This window comes from Anthonomus grandis, chromosome 16, assembly GCF_022605725.1.
Source record: "Anthonomus grandis grandis chromosome 16, icAntGran1.3, whole genome shotgun sequence".
Taxonomy (NCBI): domain Eukaryota; kingdom Metazoa; phylum Arthropoda; class Insecta; order Coleoptera; family Curculionidae; genus Anthonomus; species Anthonomus grandis.
The window spans coordinates 9322339-9339986 of NC_065561.1; the positions used below are offsets into that span (position 1 = coordinate 9322339).

At 33.0% G+C, this 17648-nt stretch overlaps 1 protein-coding gene and 1 long non-coding RNA gene across 2 annotated transcripts in view; one reads left to right on the forward strand and one right to left on the reverse strand.

Annotated features, from left to right (window-relative positions):
* The window catches only part of LOC126745453 (neuralized-like protein 4), a 121609-nt gene that overhangs the window by 39032 nt on the left and 64929 nt on the right, over nt 1-17648 (forward strand). Inside the window, exons 7-12 of the mRNA XM_050453311.1 lie at nt 2019-2184; nt 2246-2444; nt 2506-2714; nt 17018-17117; nt 17171-17364; nt 17428-17587. Of these exons, the coding sequence (XP_050309268.1) occupies nt 2019-2184; nt 2246-2444; nt 2506-2714; nt 17018-17117; nt 17171-17364; nt 17428-17587 (1028 nt within the window). The remainder of the gene's footprint in view (nt 1-2018; nt 2185-2245; nt 2445-2505; nt 2715-17017; nt 17118-17170; nt 17365-17427; nt 17588-17648) is intronic.
* Nucleotides 5123-6614, reverse strand: LOC126745456 (uncharacterized). Its single transcript, XR_007663551.1, has 2 exons — nt 6092-6614; nt 5123-6024 (listed from the first exon to the last, which is right to left on the reverse strand). It is a non-coding gene; the product is annotated as an uncharacterized LOC126745456 (long non-coding RNA).

A 17648-nucleotide genomic window follows, 5' to 3' on the forward strand; every position in this document is an offset into this window, starting at 1 on the left:
TGATTTTTGAATTTTGCTGCTATTGAGCAGTAGAACTGATTAAGATTATCTGCATTGATAGAAAATTCACCTGACTTTGAGGAATTACCCCTTAGTTCATTAATAATACTCCAGTTTTCCTTTGCTTTATTGCGTGTTTTATGGACTCTATTTTTATAATAAAGTTGCTTAGCATTTCGTATTGTTTTCCTATAAATCCTTCTGTATGTATTAAAATAAGTATAAAACCAGGGATTAGTGGTATATATTCTTAAAGTGTGTAGAAATCTTAAATTAGTTGATGAGCTTTTAAGACCATGTGTAATCCATGGTTTCTTAGGCTTTATTTTTATCTTTTTCGTGGGAAAACTCGTATTAAAAATGCTCGAAACAAAGTCACTAAAGTGGTTAAGAGGAACAAGAAAACGATAGCGCACCGTCCAATCAGTATTATTGCGTACATTTCTAAAGCGTCTAAAATTCGCATCGCTGTAGACGCCGAATTCAGTGTTTTTCCCTATTTATTTTCGGTACGCTAACCCTAGCCAGAATTGACTCGTGATCGGATAACCGGGAAAGAATAACCTGGACAACCCAATTTAGCTCAGAGACCAAATGTAAACAGACATAATCAATTAATGTTTGGGAGCACGATCTGATTCTTGTTGGTTGTTCAATAACCATTTGCAGATTAAAAGAAGCCAGCAGATTTTTTAGGCTATCTATCAGATTCATGCGAGTCTGATAGATAATTAATATTAAGATCTCCACAAACGATTAACTTTGCTTCCACTGAAAATAGTGTCAAAAACATTTCAAAGAGTGGCAGAAACTCTCCAGTATTACATCTGGGACGACGATAAATACATATAATATAAAAGTTAAGAGCTTTTACATAAACCACAGACAATTCAAATTTACCCTCAGTAATATATTCATCAAATGTTTTAAAAGTAGTTATATTAAATTTCTTCAAAATATTGTTAGAAATCATGACCCAACTCTTTTCTGCGGTAGGAAGCCACTACCGTATAGTTTGTTATAAAACAGGGCTCAACGGGTCTTAGTAAAAAATGACATGTACTAACTATTTTTTGAGCTATTGGGAACCCGGGCGTTATTTATAAAAAATGTTCATTGGTATTGGTTTCTGATGTAAGACTTATAATCGAGTCATGAATTGAAGTAAAGAGAGTTGGATTACTTGATGTTTGTGGGTAAACATTTGTATCAGGTCGAATATATATAAGGTTAGTATTTTTAACAGGGATGATATTTTCAACAATTTACTTAACCATTCTTCCCAACTTGCCCAATCCTCTTTTATTAAGGTAAATGGTTTGATTTAAAAAGTCTTTATTAGAAAATTTGCAAGACACTGTGAAAAATTACAAGCACTCTCTCAGTATCAGCAATAAATTCTCGAAAATGGCTCACCCAAAACCATAAAATTCCCAGTAGCCTTGCCCAGGTGATCTACTGAACTGAGTAGTTCAGTGGAGGAACAAGGTCAAGTTTTAGAGATACCAAGTCAGGTGCTAAACTGCTGCTACTCGAAATAAACGCACGTCTAAAAAACAAACATACGAGCGCGATGAACGGAAAACTAAAACAGACCAAACCAAAATAAACAAAACAAAACAACTGAGCAATTATCGGCAAACACGTAGAACGCAAACACGACCGTTCCGCACGACTACTGCGATACTAGTGAAGCAGTAGCTTACCTTCTTCTGTTTCCTATTACCTGGCAGCTGCGTTTAAACAGGTAAGTTGATATTAGTAATTGCACTTTTTTGTCAACCAATCGAGACCAATTTTAAAATGAATATCATTAATTACAAATCACGTAGTATAATGTAGCTTGAGAAAATGTGTTCAAAGATAGTAGTTGTAAGTCTTTAAAATTAGACCATTGACCTCTGACAAAAAATAATGGCGCCATGGATTTTTTTAAACTTCCACAACTTTCTTGATAACACGTTGACTGTAATGTATGTTTAAATCCGATAAGATAAATGAATTATTTCTTATATTAGGTTTCAATAGTTGAGAGGGATGAACGTGAAGAACAAAATCTAATGACCCGGAAAAACACTCGAGATAACCATAGTGTCATTCCCGAAGCTCCTCCAGTATCGGATTACTATGATAGATTGACCTTTCACCCGAATTGTGGTACTCACGCCGCCGTCACAAATAACGGTGAGATTTTTCCACTTTAGACAAAAGTTGAATATAATAATTGGTGCTCTCTTTTTTATAGGTCGAACAGCTTTCAGACCAAATGCTTCAGATGATTTTAACAATGGAGTTGTCTTAACGGCTCGTCCCTTAAAAACAGGTGAATTCTTTGAAATTAAGCTGGATAAAGTAGTTACCAAGTGGGCAGGTTCTATAGAAATGGGCGTTACAACCCACAGCCCGGTCGAATTGGAGTTTCCTTTTAGCATGACTAATGTGAGGTTAGTTATAAGAATTGTGTGAAACAGGTTCTTTATTGACATAAAAATGCATCAAATTTAGATCAGGTACGTGGATGATGACCGGAAGTGGTATAATGCACAACGGCACGATTATTCACGAGCAATACGGAGTAAACTTGGACAGACTGCAGGTGGGAGATCGGGTGGGACTGGTCAGAAAAGAAAATGGCCAGTTGCATTTTTTCGTTAATGGAGTAGATCAGGGAAGCGCTGCTAATAATGTACCCGAAAAAGTTTATGGAGTTATTGGTATGAGAGTTCAATTTTTAATTTAGTGAAGAATCATAATATAATGGCGTGCACATTTTTCTGACTTCTCTGACTTTATATTGACCTTGATCTTGCCCGCTACTCTTATCTACGTCTTTAATACTACAGATTTGACATTGAATTTAAAAAGCTGGGAAAGTGATTTTTCAAATTTATTTACCCATGTATGCGGAGTAATAATAATAATAATAATAATATATCGTTTGTGATATTATTGGGTCTAAGGATCAATAAAATAAAAGTCCAATCCTATTTAAACTTGCCGACTTTTCGCAAAATATATTAAAATCTTCAGGGCGCTTAAATACAATAAGAATAATTTAGACAACAGAAAAAAAGTGTTTGTACAGTTAAAACTTAATATTGAAATTATTATAATTGAAATTAAAATAAATAAAACTGATTGTCGTAATTATAATATAACGAACGTTAGACACACACTAATAATACAAACGAGGAAAAAAAACAGATATTACAACAATTGAAAAAAGAATACTTACAATTCAATATGTTGAACTTAAGTCAAAATACATAATTAAAATGAACAGTTATACAGAAAACTTTTAGGTACTCTGTAATGTAATGTATCTTATAAATAAAGCGCGGATTTATAGAATTAAGCCATACGTAATTTCTGATGGCTAAGCTAATTTGAACATACATACATATGAATTACAAGAAGTGAAGCCCTTTGGTAACTTTTTTTCGTGCCATTTAGCCTTTTTTTAGTTTTTATGCATATTTTTTATTTGTGCTTATTTTCAGGCATATTTGGAGCAGAAGTGATATATATGATGCATATTTTGCACTTCATGTGCCAACATTTTTTTCCTGATAAATAATCTGATATCTTATTTTAATAACAGGGAAATATTAAGCAACAAATCCCCATCACAAAGCTTATTTTCCTTCCTTAATAAATGCCCAACGCACGCAAATATCTAGCAGGGCCTGCTATCCTTCTGCGGCCATTACGTTGCATCATATTGCGCGTTCTGTTTTGGATCAGTTCGGGAATCCCTGAAGGAGAGGCCAATCGAGAAATTCATAGTTTATATTTTGTTAGTTAGGTCAGTGCGTGTAAATATTGTTTATCGTGTAGGAGTTTCGTTCGTATTGCGAATTTACTTGCCGACGTAAGATATTAAATCGCAGAATTAGCTTTTAAAGTGAGTTATTTATTAACATTTAACAAAAATAATGCCAAAAGTAAAACCAACTGTGAAGGAATGGATAAGAGGCCATTCAGAATTAAAGTATGAAAACAATAAATTGTTTTGCAGAGCTTGTATAAAAACGGTAAGTTTTTTATTTATTTTGTGTTTTTAAAAAACAGCTCATAAAAGATTATTTTTGCAGATAAATTGCGAAAAAAATATAATATACAGCAGCATTTAAAAACTACAGGACATGTAGAAAATTTGAAAAAATTAAAGATAAATCAACTTAACAAACTTTATTGGAATCAATGGCCAGCTCATCTACACACGATGAGCAAAAACAATTTTGTTTTGATTTGTGTAAAGTTCTGGTTTCCTGCAATATTCCACTTTATAAATTATATAGTCAAATATTCAGTTCCTTTCTGCAGAAATACACTAGTAGACATATTCCAGCCGAATCAACTTTGCGCAAAAACTATATTGATCTAGTTTACAATAATATAATACAAGAAATTAAAACAAAAATATGATGCAACTACATTTATGGTTTTGCGTAGATGAAACGACGGATTCATGTGGTCGATACATGGCTCATTTAATGATTGGAATATTGAGCGATGATAGCTCAAGTAATGCTTTTTTAATTAGCTAAAAGCAGCTGGACAAAACAAATAATAATACCATTACTAGATTTGTTCATGATGAGCTAAAAAAAATATTTTTGCCAGACCCTGTTCCTTGTTATATTTTTTTTTTTCTAAAGTGCAATAAAATGGAATTATGGTGATGCGATGAATGCTAAGTTAATCAAAAGAAAAGAAGTACTAAAAATAGTGAAAGGTTTATGGCCTTAAGAGGGTCTCCAAAAGTTGTTTGATGCCCGGAGGAACTTAACCCCTCTTACCTGAAACGCCCAGAGAAGGAATCCTTCACAATGCTGCTAGCTCAAGCCGATGTGGGTTCTAGCTTCTTTCTCAACCAAATGAACCAAAATTTCTTAGGTAGTAACTACCCAAGAGTTACCCAACTAAATGTCAAAATCAGTATGGCGCCACCAAGTTTTGGATTTTATATAATCCCAAAGGACGCCCAATATTTATCAAAATTTATTTAGGCAAGTTCAAAACGAAACTTGGAAAACAAAATCAAAGTCAAATCAGTATACACTATTGTTTCCAAATTACCTATGATATTCCAACCTACTCAACTCAAGTGAAAAACAAATTAACAACAGAAAATAACAATTTATTTAAGTCTTGATTATCACAGAGAATTATGTTATGTTATTTATCGTTAAGAGGAATAATTATTTAAGTTGGTAATAAGGAACCACAACATCACACAAAAAATACACAATCAAAGTGTGGTTGTCAAAATAAAATAAATTATGTTACACCCAAACCTTTTGGGGAATGAAGCTTCAATTCAATTAAACTAATAATTTACATGGCCCGGTATATCCCGCCACGGACATTGACCTAAGCAAAAAAAAAATAACAACCCTAACTGTTGAAGCTTCCCCACTTAAAATTACCCTTTTATTAGTTTACTCTAATATTTACTAGCTAATCTGAGAAAATTTGACATCTTAGGAGTAGTCTGAAAATAAATAATATAACCCAAGTATATACTCGTAGTACTACGAAGCCGGCTGCGTCTTACCTCACAGGAGTCACTTGTCACATATATATGTACTCATATCAGTAATATTCAATAATAAAATAGCATCGATTAAATAATGTCAATAAAATTTTAAATAAGCTTATGTATGTATCTCAACTCAAAAGATAAAAGTTGTGATAATAAAAATAAAATAAGTGAATAAAAAAAAATGTTATGTTGTGTCACCTAGCTCCACACACAGCAGACTACTTCAGATTCGAGATTCTCCCAGAAATCCAATTCCCAGTCAAAGAAAAACTGCAGGCTTCCAAGCTTCACCTCTTCCACTTCACAATACGCCAAGCTCTGGTAGTGGTCTAGGTTAGACGTTAGCTCACAGTTGCTTAAAATCTCCTTCTAGATTAGAGCCAGTAGAGTACATAACCCCAAAACGAAGCACCATGTGGCATGAAGAAATCAGGTCCGTACAAAAAAAATCCGTCCAAAATCCATGTTATGTAGCTCTAGTAGCCAAAAGAAAAGAAAAAAACCTATACTATCAGTATAAACGATAAATTCAAGAATACCTACTTGCTAATTAAATTGTCCCCTGCCAATGCCAATCAGAACCGCTATTTTGCCGATGTTCGAGGGCACGTGAAAAATTATTAGGTTTTAAATCGCCATAAAGGCCAGTAAATTCAACAAAACAACAAATTATAGCATTACGCCCAAAAAGTTGATTTACTATCACCACATTTAGTCAATTATATCCCCATATGGGTAAAATTCACACGAATTTCAAAAAGAACTAAAGCACTCTTCACTTCATGACGGCGGTCTGGGAAAAGGGGCGACCGCAGAGGTCAAACCCGTATTTAAGCAATCACGCACAAAGTGTATTGCCAATCGAAATATATGACAAAATAACTTAACTTTTTTTATAAGTACCATAAAACCTTTTATAAAAAATAAATAACAAAATTTGTGGCCCAAGGAAGTTGGCAATGAAAATATGTGTCACTATGACAATCAATTTCGATTTTGCCTAGACCAGCAACTTCTTGCTATCTTCCAAGAAAACTAATATTTACATTAGATAAAAAGAGACGAAAATTAGATAGGTTAGTCCGAGTAAAATCAACCAGCATATCTGGTATGGTCAAGCCAAAATCAGATATTGTACTATGAACAGTACAACATACACAATAATTGTACATGCCCAATTAATCATTATTCGTTATAAAATAATTAAATAATCAATATGGGATATAATTTAAATTCTAAAATATTTCTTTAGTCCAGAACCGGGTTTTATAAGAGTATAAATAAAATTTCATTAACAACCAGTACAATATGAAGCTGAAATGTACAAAACTAAATGTGTCCTTAAAAAAAAAGAATACTGTAATTTGAAATGGCTAGAGAACAGAACTATGGTTTACTTGGGAGGCTATTACAGAGAGGGCATTACTAGTATCAATCATTAATATTTGTAAAATATCTATTTTGAAAATATAACTGTAATCAGTGCTTTAATAAAGAGTATAAAATGCCAATTTTAACCTGTAACATCCTAGTGAAAAAATATTACTAATGCTCTCTGATGCAGCTGCATACAGCTTGACAAATATTAAATGAGCTGCGGGGCGTAGGTGAGACGGGAGGTAACTCCGCTCGTTCCGCGTGTGTTTAGTGGCGTGCGATATGATTTTACACGAACAAAATATTAGATGTAAATTACTTTTGTTTTATAGATTTTTCATACAAATTGATGTTAATAAAATATTACATGCATAATATAACAAAGCGTATATTTTATACAAGGTCGATGCGAAGTCTTAAAGATGTGATGTGAGCAGGTCATTTGGAGTCTTTTAAACCAAATAAACCTAAGTGCAAAGTCTTAAGAGTACGAATCAACCTAGTTTGGTACACCTACGTCACAGCCTACGTCAGCGCTGCAGCGAGACGTATTTCGCATATCAAGCGGTAAAAGAGAGAGAACGGGTTTTATTCGGGGTGTTCCAGTGGTATAGTTGATTTTATAAATATGGATTTTATAAAATGGTGAGATTTAATTGTTATATTTTTATAATATTCAGGCAGATTCTAATAATTTCTTAAATTTTGCATTTGCATTTGTATTTACAATTTACAAAGTAGGTAGATAAGTACAAAAAAGTTTAGTGAAATACGAGGTGAAATATTTACAAAAATAAACAAGTTTACAAAGGATCTACATAAGTAGGAAAAAGTATAGTGAAATATTTATTAAAATATTACATATTTACACCACATCGTCATTCTGTTCAGAGCTGTCCGATTCAAGGATTGAACACCCTAGTTCATCCTCAGATGAGCCTGTATTAACAGAGTGAACACTAAATTTTCCACTGCTTCATCTAAAACTTGTTCTTTTTCTATGAGTTCATTCTCAAACTTTCTTACATGTTGGCAAATATTGAACCACTCTTGTTCTGTCACCTCCTCAAATTTTTGTCTTGCCAGCGCCTCAGTATCAGGCAATCTAAACGTGGTATTCCGCGCTGCAACCCAATTCTTTACCAAAGCCCATATTTTTTCAATGGAGTTTAGTTCGGGATGATAATTTAATAGATACAATAATTTTGTTTTATTTAAAGTGGGTTTCTGCTCTAAATAACATACCTATACCTAATATAAAATAAAATAAGAAATATAATATGAAAGTTCAGTGTGTGTTTTCCTTATGGTATAATTTATGCACCAAATTAAAATAGGAAATAAAACAAAAGTTGGTTGAAAAGACTTTTAACTTTTTGACTTATTTTATGTGAAATTCGATTTGAGAATCAATTTAATCAATTTCAGCCTATAACCCTTCTTTTTTTAAACAGGTTTTTGTTTTCTTCTTTTTCTTGAAAATGTTCAAAATACTGGAATTGTGTGTTCTTATTGATTTACCGTAGATACCTGTAATTTGTTAAAGAAATGGTAATCCCTTCTTCAGCCTCCCTTTTCATGAACTGAATAATATTGTTCACAATTTCACAGCTTTGGCTGTGTAAAACACGACCCCGTCCAAGTTTTTTAGGTGCCATATCAATATTATCAATATAAACACACACACACACACAATATTATCTTAAATGAATAGTCACAAATAATTTCAAATGAATACCAAAAAACAAACAAACAGATAAAACGCCGGCGATCTTTCGTGAACAAAACAACTGGCAACGCTTAAAATAACGGAAGCAATGTCCTTATGGATGTTGACCGAACGATTTCTCACGCAGTTCTGCGGAGAGCGTTGAATATTATGATATTTGAGCATCGGCGTTGCCAGCATATTTTGACATTCATTTGCGTGACAATATTAATACAAAACAGCAGTGCACGCCTGTGGAGTTATTTCGCATCCAGCTTAGCACAACTAAATAAACATCGAAAACATCTTGTCGGACTTGCATTGTCTTATTTATTTATTGTAACACGACGTTTCGGTTGGTAAGTATCTCCAACCGTTATCAAGTGTAAACTGAACCAGTTTACACTTGATAACGGTTGGAGATACTTACCAACCGAAACGTCGTGTTACAATAAATAAATAAGACAATGCAAGTCCGACAAGATGTTTTCACTGAACCATTGTCTACCACCTTCAAAAACTAAATAAACATCGCGCTATATTTTCTCTTTGTTGCGTGTGACGTAGATGTACCAAACTAGGATGGTTTTTATTCTACCGTGTTCGAGATATTTGAGATTTTCGATTGTTATTTTTGATCATATACAGGGTGTTTGCAAGGTCGATACATTGTCCTGGGGATATAATATGTGAGGTCATTTAGAGTTTTTTAACGCGAAAATGCCTTAGTAAAAAGTCTTACGGTTTTCGAGTGTTTTTATTTAATTAATTATTTATGATCAAATATTTTATATGCAAGTCTCAAATATCTCGAAAACAATAAGACTTTGTACTAAGGTTTTTTTGGTTTAAAAGACTCTAAATGAGCTGCCCTATCATCTCTCCAAGAGTTTGCATCGACCTTCCAAACACCCTGTATAAAAAGACGAAATCTATTTACGAGTTACAAGCCTATCCTTTAAATAATTCATATAAATAATGATTTTCTTACAGTTTCGTTATTTGTGGGATACAGTTTTTAAAAATAGAGACAAATTTAAAATAATGTTAGATCAAAAAGAAAGATACTTTACTAATTATAATATTTAAATTCTTTTATTTAAAAAAATGTATTAACGCAGAATTAAGTGAAAATAAACTTTAATTTGACCCTAAAAATATATATACAGTAGTGGCCATAATTATAGCAACAAGTACATTTTTCCTTTAAATTATATGATGTGGTAGATTAGAAAAAAAACTGGTATATATTATGATGTATTTTTTACAAAGCTTTTTATTTATGTTTATTTTTTTGTTACTTTATAAAAGAAATAAAAAATGGGAATTTTTTTAGGAAACGGGTTGGACAAAATTATAGCAACACATTTTAGAAAAATCAATTTATTTATTCTCCAAAGTCAAAATAAGATTACAATACAATAATATTCTTCAGTATTTAGTATAGTACCCTTTAGCCCTTATAACAGCAATGCATCTTTTTGGCATGGATAAAATAAGTTTGTTTATAACATCATGATCGATTGACAACCAAGTATCCTGAAGAGCTTCGAAAAGTTCTCCAGCATTTTTGAAATACCTGGTTCTACACTTGTTATCCATAATTTACCAAAGATTTTTTATTGGATTTAAATCCGGAGATTGGGAGGGCCACTTCATAACATTAATTTTTTCATCATAGAGAAACTCTTTTATTAGCCGTGAAGAATGTTTTGGATCATTGTCATGTTGAAATTGATATAACAGCGACATATTTTCTTCAGAATAGGGTAACATAACATTCTTTAATATATCCTTGTACATAAATCGATCCATAATCCCTTCTATTCTGTGAAGAGGTCCCATATCATACCCCGAAAAACAGCCCCACACTAAAACTGAACCACCACCATGCTTAACTGTAGGAGAAGTGTACCGAGGATTAAATCTTTTGCCTACAGGACGTCGAACGTATGCAGCACCATCACTTTTAAATAAATTGAATTTTGATTCATCGCTAAAAATAACTCTGCGCCACTGATCAATAGTTCAGCCCTGGTGTTCTCGAGCAAATTCAAGTCGGGCCTTCACGTTCTTCTTGGAAAGAAGAGGCTTTTTTGCTGGTCTGCGTCCAAACAACTTATTTTCAAATAGACGCCGCCTTATGAATCGTTCACTAAGATTGGAACACCCACTGCCATTCAAAAGCCCTTTAATTTTTGAAGAGGACAAAAATGGGTTTTGCCTGGAAATCCGAACAATCATTTTGTCACTTTTTTTTTAAGTTTTCCGGGGACGTCCCGAATTTTTTTTGGGTACTACCAGCCCTGTGTTATTGTATCTTTTCACTATACGTGATACAACTGATCTGTGAAGAGCAAAATTTTTTGCAATGGATGACTGTTTGATGCCTGACTTATACTGATTAATTATAAGTTGCCTCACTTCAACAGACACGGTTTTACCACGACTCATACTGTTATTTAAATAAGTTAATAACTACCAAGAAATCACAATATAAATTGTTTCAATATTGCACTTCAACAGATTGAAAGAGCACTAAATTTCAAATGTTGCTATAATTATGACCAGGTGAAATATTTGCAATTACAAATATTTATTGTCAGCAAAAAAACAGGTAGGCTTTTTTTAATTTGAATGAGAAATTTTGTTTAAATATTAAGAGGCCATCTAAACCAGTGGCGTACTTTTACGATTAAAACATACATATAATAGTTATTATTAAATATTAGTAAAATTCAGATTTGTTGCTATAATTTTGGCCACTACTGTTTATCTAATATACAAAATATGCTGTTTTTATCATTCAGTTTCACTGTCACTACCATCAGTATCATTATCAGTTTCAAGGTCGCTATCACTTGATTCATCAGCATTGTCTAAAGTTATTACTAATGGTTCAATTTCCTCCATCATATAGTCTATCTGCCAATATTTATGCATTTGTACCAAATCATAAAGCTCATACACTCCTGGACAAAATTATCGCACCACTTGATTTTCAGAGATTTTTTTTTTAAGAAAGATAAAAAAAAATAATAAATAAACATTCTTAACTATGCATTATTTATTACCAAAAAAAATTATATTCTATTTAACAAAACGAGATTTAAGTAACTAAATTCAATACAAGGAAAAAACATCGATTTTCACTAACTTCAATTTTGATACAAAAATAAAAAAATAAACCCAAGAAAAACAATAATGAATTCTCAATATCGTGTATTGCCACCTCTAGCTGCAATGACCGCTTGAATTCTTCGCGGCATTCCTCGTATCAAATTTTGAAAACTTTCCTGCGGAATGTTTTCCCACTCCTCACGAGCAGCATGTTCCAATTCAGCTAATGTTCGGGGAGGAGGATTTCTTTGCCAAATGCGCCGTTTTAACATGTCCCAGGCATGTTCTATAGGATTCAAGTCGGGGCTACGGGGCGGCCAGTCTAAAGTGGTAATTCCCACATCATTAATGTATTCAATAACATCTACAGCCACATGAGGGCGAGCATTATCATGCATAAGTAAGAAATCCGCTCCTATGAATGGCGCAAATGGAACTACATGTTCTTCAAGGACCTCCAACACATACCTACGTGCATTAAGAGCTGGTCTAGGTATGGGCACTAACTCCGTACAGGCATCGTAGGCGATGCCTCCCCAGAACATAAAACTTCCTCCACCAAATGGCTCCCTTGGAGATATGCATGCTTGGGCAAATCGTTCACCCTCTCTTCTCCAGACTCTAGAACGGCCGTCTGGTGATCGCAATGCAATTCTCGTCTCGTCTGTAAACAAAACGCGCCTCCAGTCATTTATATTCCATCCCGAGTATTGTCTTGCAAATCTTAAACGACTAACACGGTGTTGTCTGGTGAGGAGTGGTCCAGTTGCGGGTCTTCTGTTATTTAGATTCGCTTCATGGAGGCGTCTTCTAACTGTACGATCTGAAATATTGACAAGGCGTACTTCCCTAATCAAATCATTTAAGCTACGGCTGGTAGATGTTCTGTTTCTTAGAACATTGAGGCGCAAGAAATTGTCATCTCTTTGAGAAGTAACTCTATGTCGTCCTTGTCCTGGTCTTCTTGTGTGGGTTCCAGTCTCCCGAAACCGCTACACAGCTCGTATAACTGTTGTGTGATGCACGCCTAAAATGCCAGCCACATAACGGTAACTTCGACCTTCTCCAACTAAAGTTACTGCTTGGACGGCTTCATTTTTAGTTAGATGACGTGCCGCTCTCTCCATACTCAATAAAAAGGACGGTTTATGTTTCACAACAGTTGTTTTAAATTATCACCTTAAAACGTACGAAGTACTACTGAAACTGTTCGCTTTAGGTACATATGTAACGAAAAATGCAAAATAAGGAATTTAAATGTTCAGATAAATTTGACCTTGAATACCAAAATAGAGCATAAACATAGTTCTTGTCCAGTTCTGCTTTTTGTATGAGAAAAGATATATAACTGTTTTAACTGATATTTATTTTTATTTACATTTTCTTGACAAAATAATCAGTGGTGCGATAATTTTGTCCAGGAGTTTATTTTCTTGCAGACGGATCATGAGTTATTCCTAAAAAAAACAATTTTTGTACAAAATGAAATAAAATGATGACAGTGAGACTGCCGAACTAGTTTTATACTGCTCTGCATGAGTTAAATAATTAAAAAATAACCGTACCTTTTCCTCTTAAACAATTTTTGCTAATATTTCAGAAAAGCGAGTGGAAATAAAGTCTGAATTAATTTTTGTACGTAAAACTTCAACCGAAAATTAAAATATCTTAGAAGCAATATTTAGAAATGCGTATGTGTATGCAATACATCATTATAATATGTATTTTTTTACAGTATGCAATAGGTAACTAAAGATATTTACCTTTTTTAGATAACCAATCAATCATATGCTGCTTAAGCGAAGATTTCGTAGGGGTCTTGTCTTTTTGCACCGAGTGATATGGGGCATTATCTAAAACGATTATGCTGTTTGCAGGTGTATTAGGTAGCAGCTTTTCTGTAAGCCATTTAGTAAAATTAGTTTGGTTCATTTGGCCATGAATCACCAGAGGTTTGTCCCGCTTTAAATACTAAAGAAGCATTTTCCAAAAATCCATTGTTTGATCCCGCATGTACAACAATAAGACGCCCTGTAAATAAAAGTATAAAATAAACATATTTTAGCATCACAAAGTTATTTTTTCATCATTATTAAAGTTATGTTTTTCCAACTTACCAGTTGAACTAATGTTACTCTAACTCCAAATATATCAGAACTTTGCCAACATTTTCTTACGGTCAGATCGTTATCCACCCACGTTTCATCCATATAAATAATATTGCGGTTCTCTTGGCGATATTTCCTAATAGCATGGATATATTTGTACCTCTAATGCAAAATGTGGGGTTTTTCCATTAATATTTTCCTTTTATTTTGACATTTTCGCCAAAAAAATCCACTAGCCTTTAAAATTTTTTCGAAGTGTTTCTATACTGAAAGGAAAATGGGCACCATCGGCATTTAGTTGATTTTTATTTTTTTTTAAAGTTGGGACTTGTTTTAGCTCTACATAAAATTTTTGTACTATTCTCCTAATCACACCAACGTCTACTTCAAAATTCGTGAGAACAGATGAGCGAATGCGGTGGTTACCGGAAGATAGTAACATCCTATTGGGATTATTTATATTACGCTGTTCATCTTTTCTAATTCTTTTTATCGAACTTTCACTAACCCCAGTGTACATGGAAGCTCGGCTTAATTTCCGTTTTAAAGGTAATTTAAAACAATTTGTAGAAGCCTCTTCATCGCAAACTCTATAGACATTTGCGATTACATCTCGCGCCTGACCATTCAAATGCTTTCCTTTTAAATGATTATTCATTTTAATCTCTAAATGAAAAATCTTAAAATTTTTTAGCAGACACACGAGGATAACAACTAATATAACATTAACAAAAAACAAGAAAAATAACAAACATGATAACCATAAAAAAAAAACAAATTATTTAACACGCGCTATCTAAACCTGCTTAAAAAGAGTGCCGCCGCTGTTCACCGTCTAACGATGTGATGACGCGCCCCAGCTCTGGCCGTGCCATTGGAAACCTCCGTCCAAAATGTCCGCTTGCTCACAAATAAACCAATCACAAAAATGCGAGAGTGGCCAGACGACGCGCGTTAACATTTCTTGGATCTGAATTTTAACATGTTGCCAATAGTATTGATTTTTAACTATTTTTTTGAATTTATGACATTTCATATAATGGTTTTACATTATTTAAATTGCAGAATATATTTTTGTTGTCTTTCTGATTTGATATTTCAGAGTTAAAGATTTTAAGGATTGTAAGTGTAATGGAATGACATGTAATTGTATTATTAATTTTAACTTCTTGAATCTTCCAGAATCGAAGATTTCCATATTAAAAAATAATATGACAACGTTGCTAAAATAATAGCTGCACCTTATAAATTCCTTTTATAGGCCAGCTTAAAATTGTTCAATATTACATGGTAAATGCATATTCTAATTTAAAAGTTTTGTATCAACATCTAGTCCATTGTACATGTCTAGCACATGAATTGAATCGAGTAGCTGAAACTATTCGTACCCAGTTCCCTTTGGTAAATAGTTTGGTAAATACAGGAAAAAAGATTTTTGTAAAAGCACCATTAAGAGCTCAATTATTTCGAGAAAGGATGCCAGGTATACCACTACTCCCTGAACCGCTAATATTATGCTAACCATTTTGAATCTTTTAAGGAAATCGTCTTAGATCTTTCTGAATCCTCCTCCGAATCAATTTTAAAGTGCCAAAAGATAGTCAAAAATGAAGAACTTGGCGTTTATTAACACAAACTATAACTTTGTAAGCAAGACCATCACGCAACTTGAAGAAAAGGGTCTTGATCTAGTCGAATCTATGGAAATAATTGAAAATTTTAAAAATGATTGCCTAAAAGTACATGGTGGACCTGGAAAAATAATTTATAATAAGCTTAATGAAGTGTTAAACAAAAATACGGGGTATGAAATTTTAAAACAAATTTCAAATGTGATTAAAGGAGATTTTGTTGAAGACGTTGCTATATCTGATGCTGCTTTAATTCCGAAATTTAAGTATGCTCCAATTACCAGCGTAGATGTTGAAAGAAGTTTCTCCCATTTAAAACTTGTTTTGAGTGATAGAAGAATGGGATTTTCAGTGGATAATTTAGAAAAACAGTTAATTATTGCATCATTCAAGCGTGAATAATATGAGCTGATGTTTCTTTTGTAAAAAAGATCATTATTAATGATGCGTTCGTTTATATTATCAAAGTTAAATAAAAACTACCGAAAATTTTTATTGTCTTATTTTTTGCCTAGTACATATTTCAGTTTTAGAAGTATTTTATAGTGTATTTCTATAGTGCATTTTTTAGTTTTTATGCCATTTTTATGCTTATTTTATGAATTTTTTATGCTTTTTTAAATGCTTATTTTTAATATTTTTATGCTTATAAATCCGCGCTTTACTTATAAATGTTCATTTTAATTATGTATTTTGACTTAACTCCAACATATTGAATTGTAAGCATTCTTTTTTCTCATTGTTGTAATATCCGTCCTTTTTTTCTCTCGTTTGTAAGTGTGTGTCTGTCATTGTCAAGGAAAAAATTCGTAAATGAATCAAGAATTAATATTTTGAAAAGGAGAGTTCGCATGTAAAGAAGTGCCAGATGAAAGTTACTTATTTTTTAACGCTAAATTAGATACTATTAAAAAAAATAGAGGTTTCTATGCAAAAAAGTGAAGTTGACCCTCATTTGACCTTGAAGACGTCCACTCAAGGTCAAACCAATGACGTCATTTTATGGCCCCCTGGAAACCATTCAAACTTCACATAAAACATTTTCTGGATACTTGTTTAGTTTTCGAGATATTGCGATATCTCAAGTTAAATGGACCACCCTGTATATATTTTTTTTCTTATTTAATAATTAATGTTTTTAATATATTTTCTGTGTAATAAAAGAATCAATGAACTAATAGTGTAGTAATTTAGGTAAAATTTATATATTTCTTATTTTAGTTTAGCTAATAGATATATCTAAAATATTATTATAGTGTTTATGTCTGGTTTATTTGAGTAGCTTTAAGCTAGACTTGCGCCAGACTTAAACTGCATTAAAACATAAACGAGGTATTGTATGAGCATTTATTCATTATGTAGATTTTTGTTTTAATGAAAGTCGTTATTTATTTATTTTATCGTTAACATGCTCGGGGTGGTTTGATGACGTAGAGGAGGGCGGAGCCAAGCTAACATATCGTCTTATAACGTCAGAATGCTTGGAGTATCTTCCGATCAAGTAATACATTCGCTTATTTATTAGACTTATACGGCCAATGTGTTGCGGTATCTTTAATGGACATGTATGACCACGCATCACCTGATTCCAACAATGGAAGTTTATCTAATGCGACTCTCTATAGGTAACAATTATGGATTACATGATGAATTTGCGTGAACAGTTCAATTATTTTAGCGATCTAAGGTTTCATCACGTCCATGGTTTGAATGCTCGCATAATAAACAACGGTTTGACTGCCGTAAGACCGAGACCGCTAGCAGAATTTAATGGAGCCATAGTCTTTTCAAATAGGCCATTAAAAGATATGGAGATCTTTGAGATTGTTCTTGACGAAATTGTTGATAGGTGGTCAGGGAGTATTGAATTAGGTAAAAATTCCTATAAAGGTTGTTTAATTTTTTATATATATCGATTTAAATTTTTTTACTTAGGTGTAACAGCTGTCAGACCTGATGATGTTGATCTACCCAGCACCGCAACGGATTTAAGTAAAGATACTTGGATGTTAAGCGGGGCTTCAGTTATGATAAACGGAAAAACTATTAAGAATAACTATCCTTGTGACTTAGATACGCTTGGAGCTGGAGTAAGGTATGTCAAAAAAGTCAAAAAAGTTTATTACCAAAAAAAACATGAGAAAATAAAATTTGAC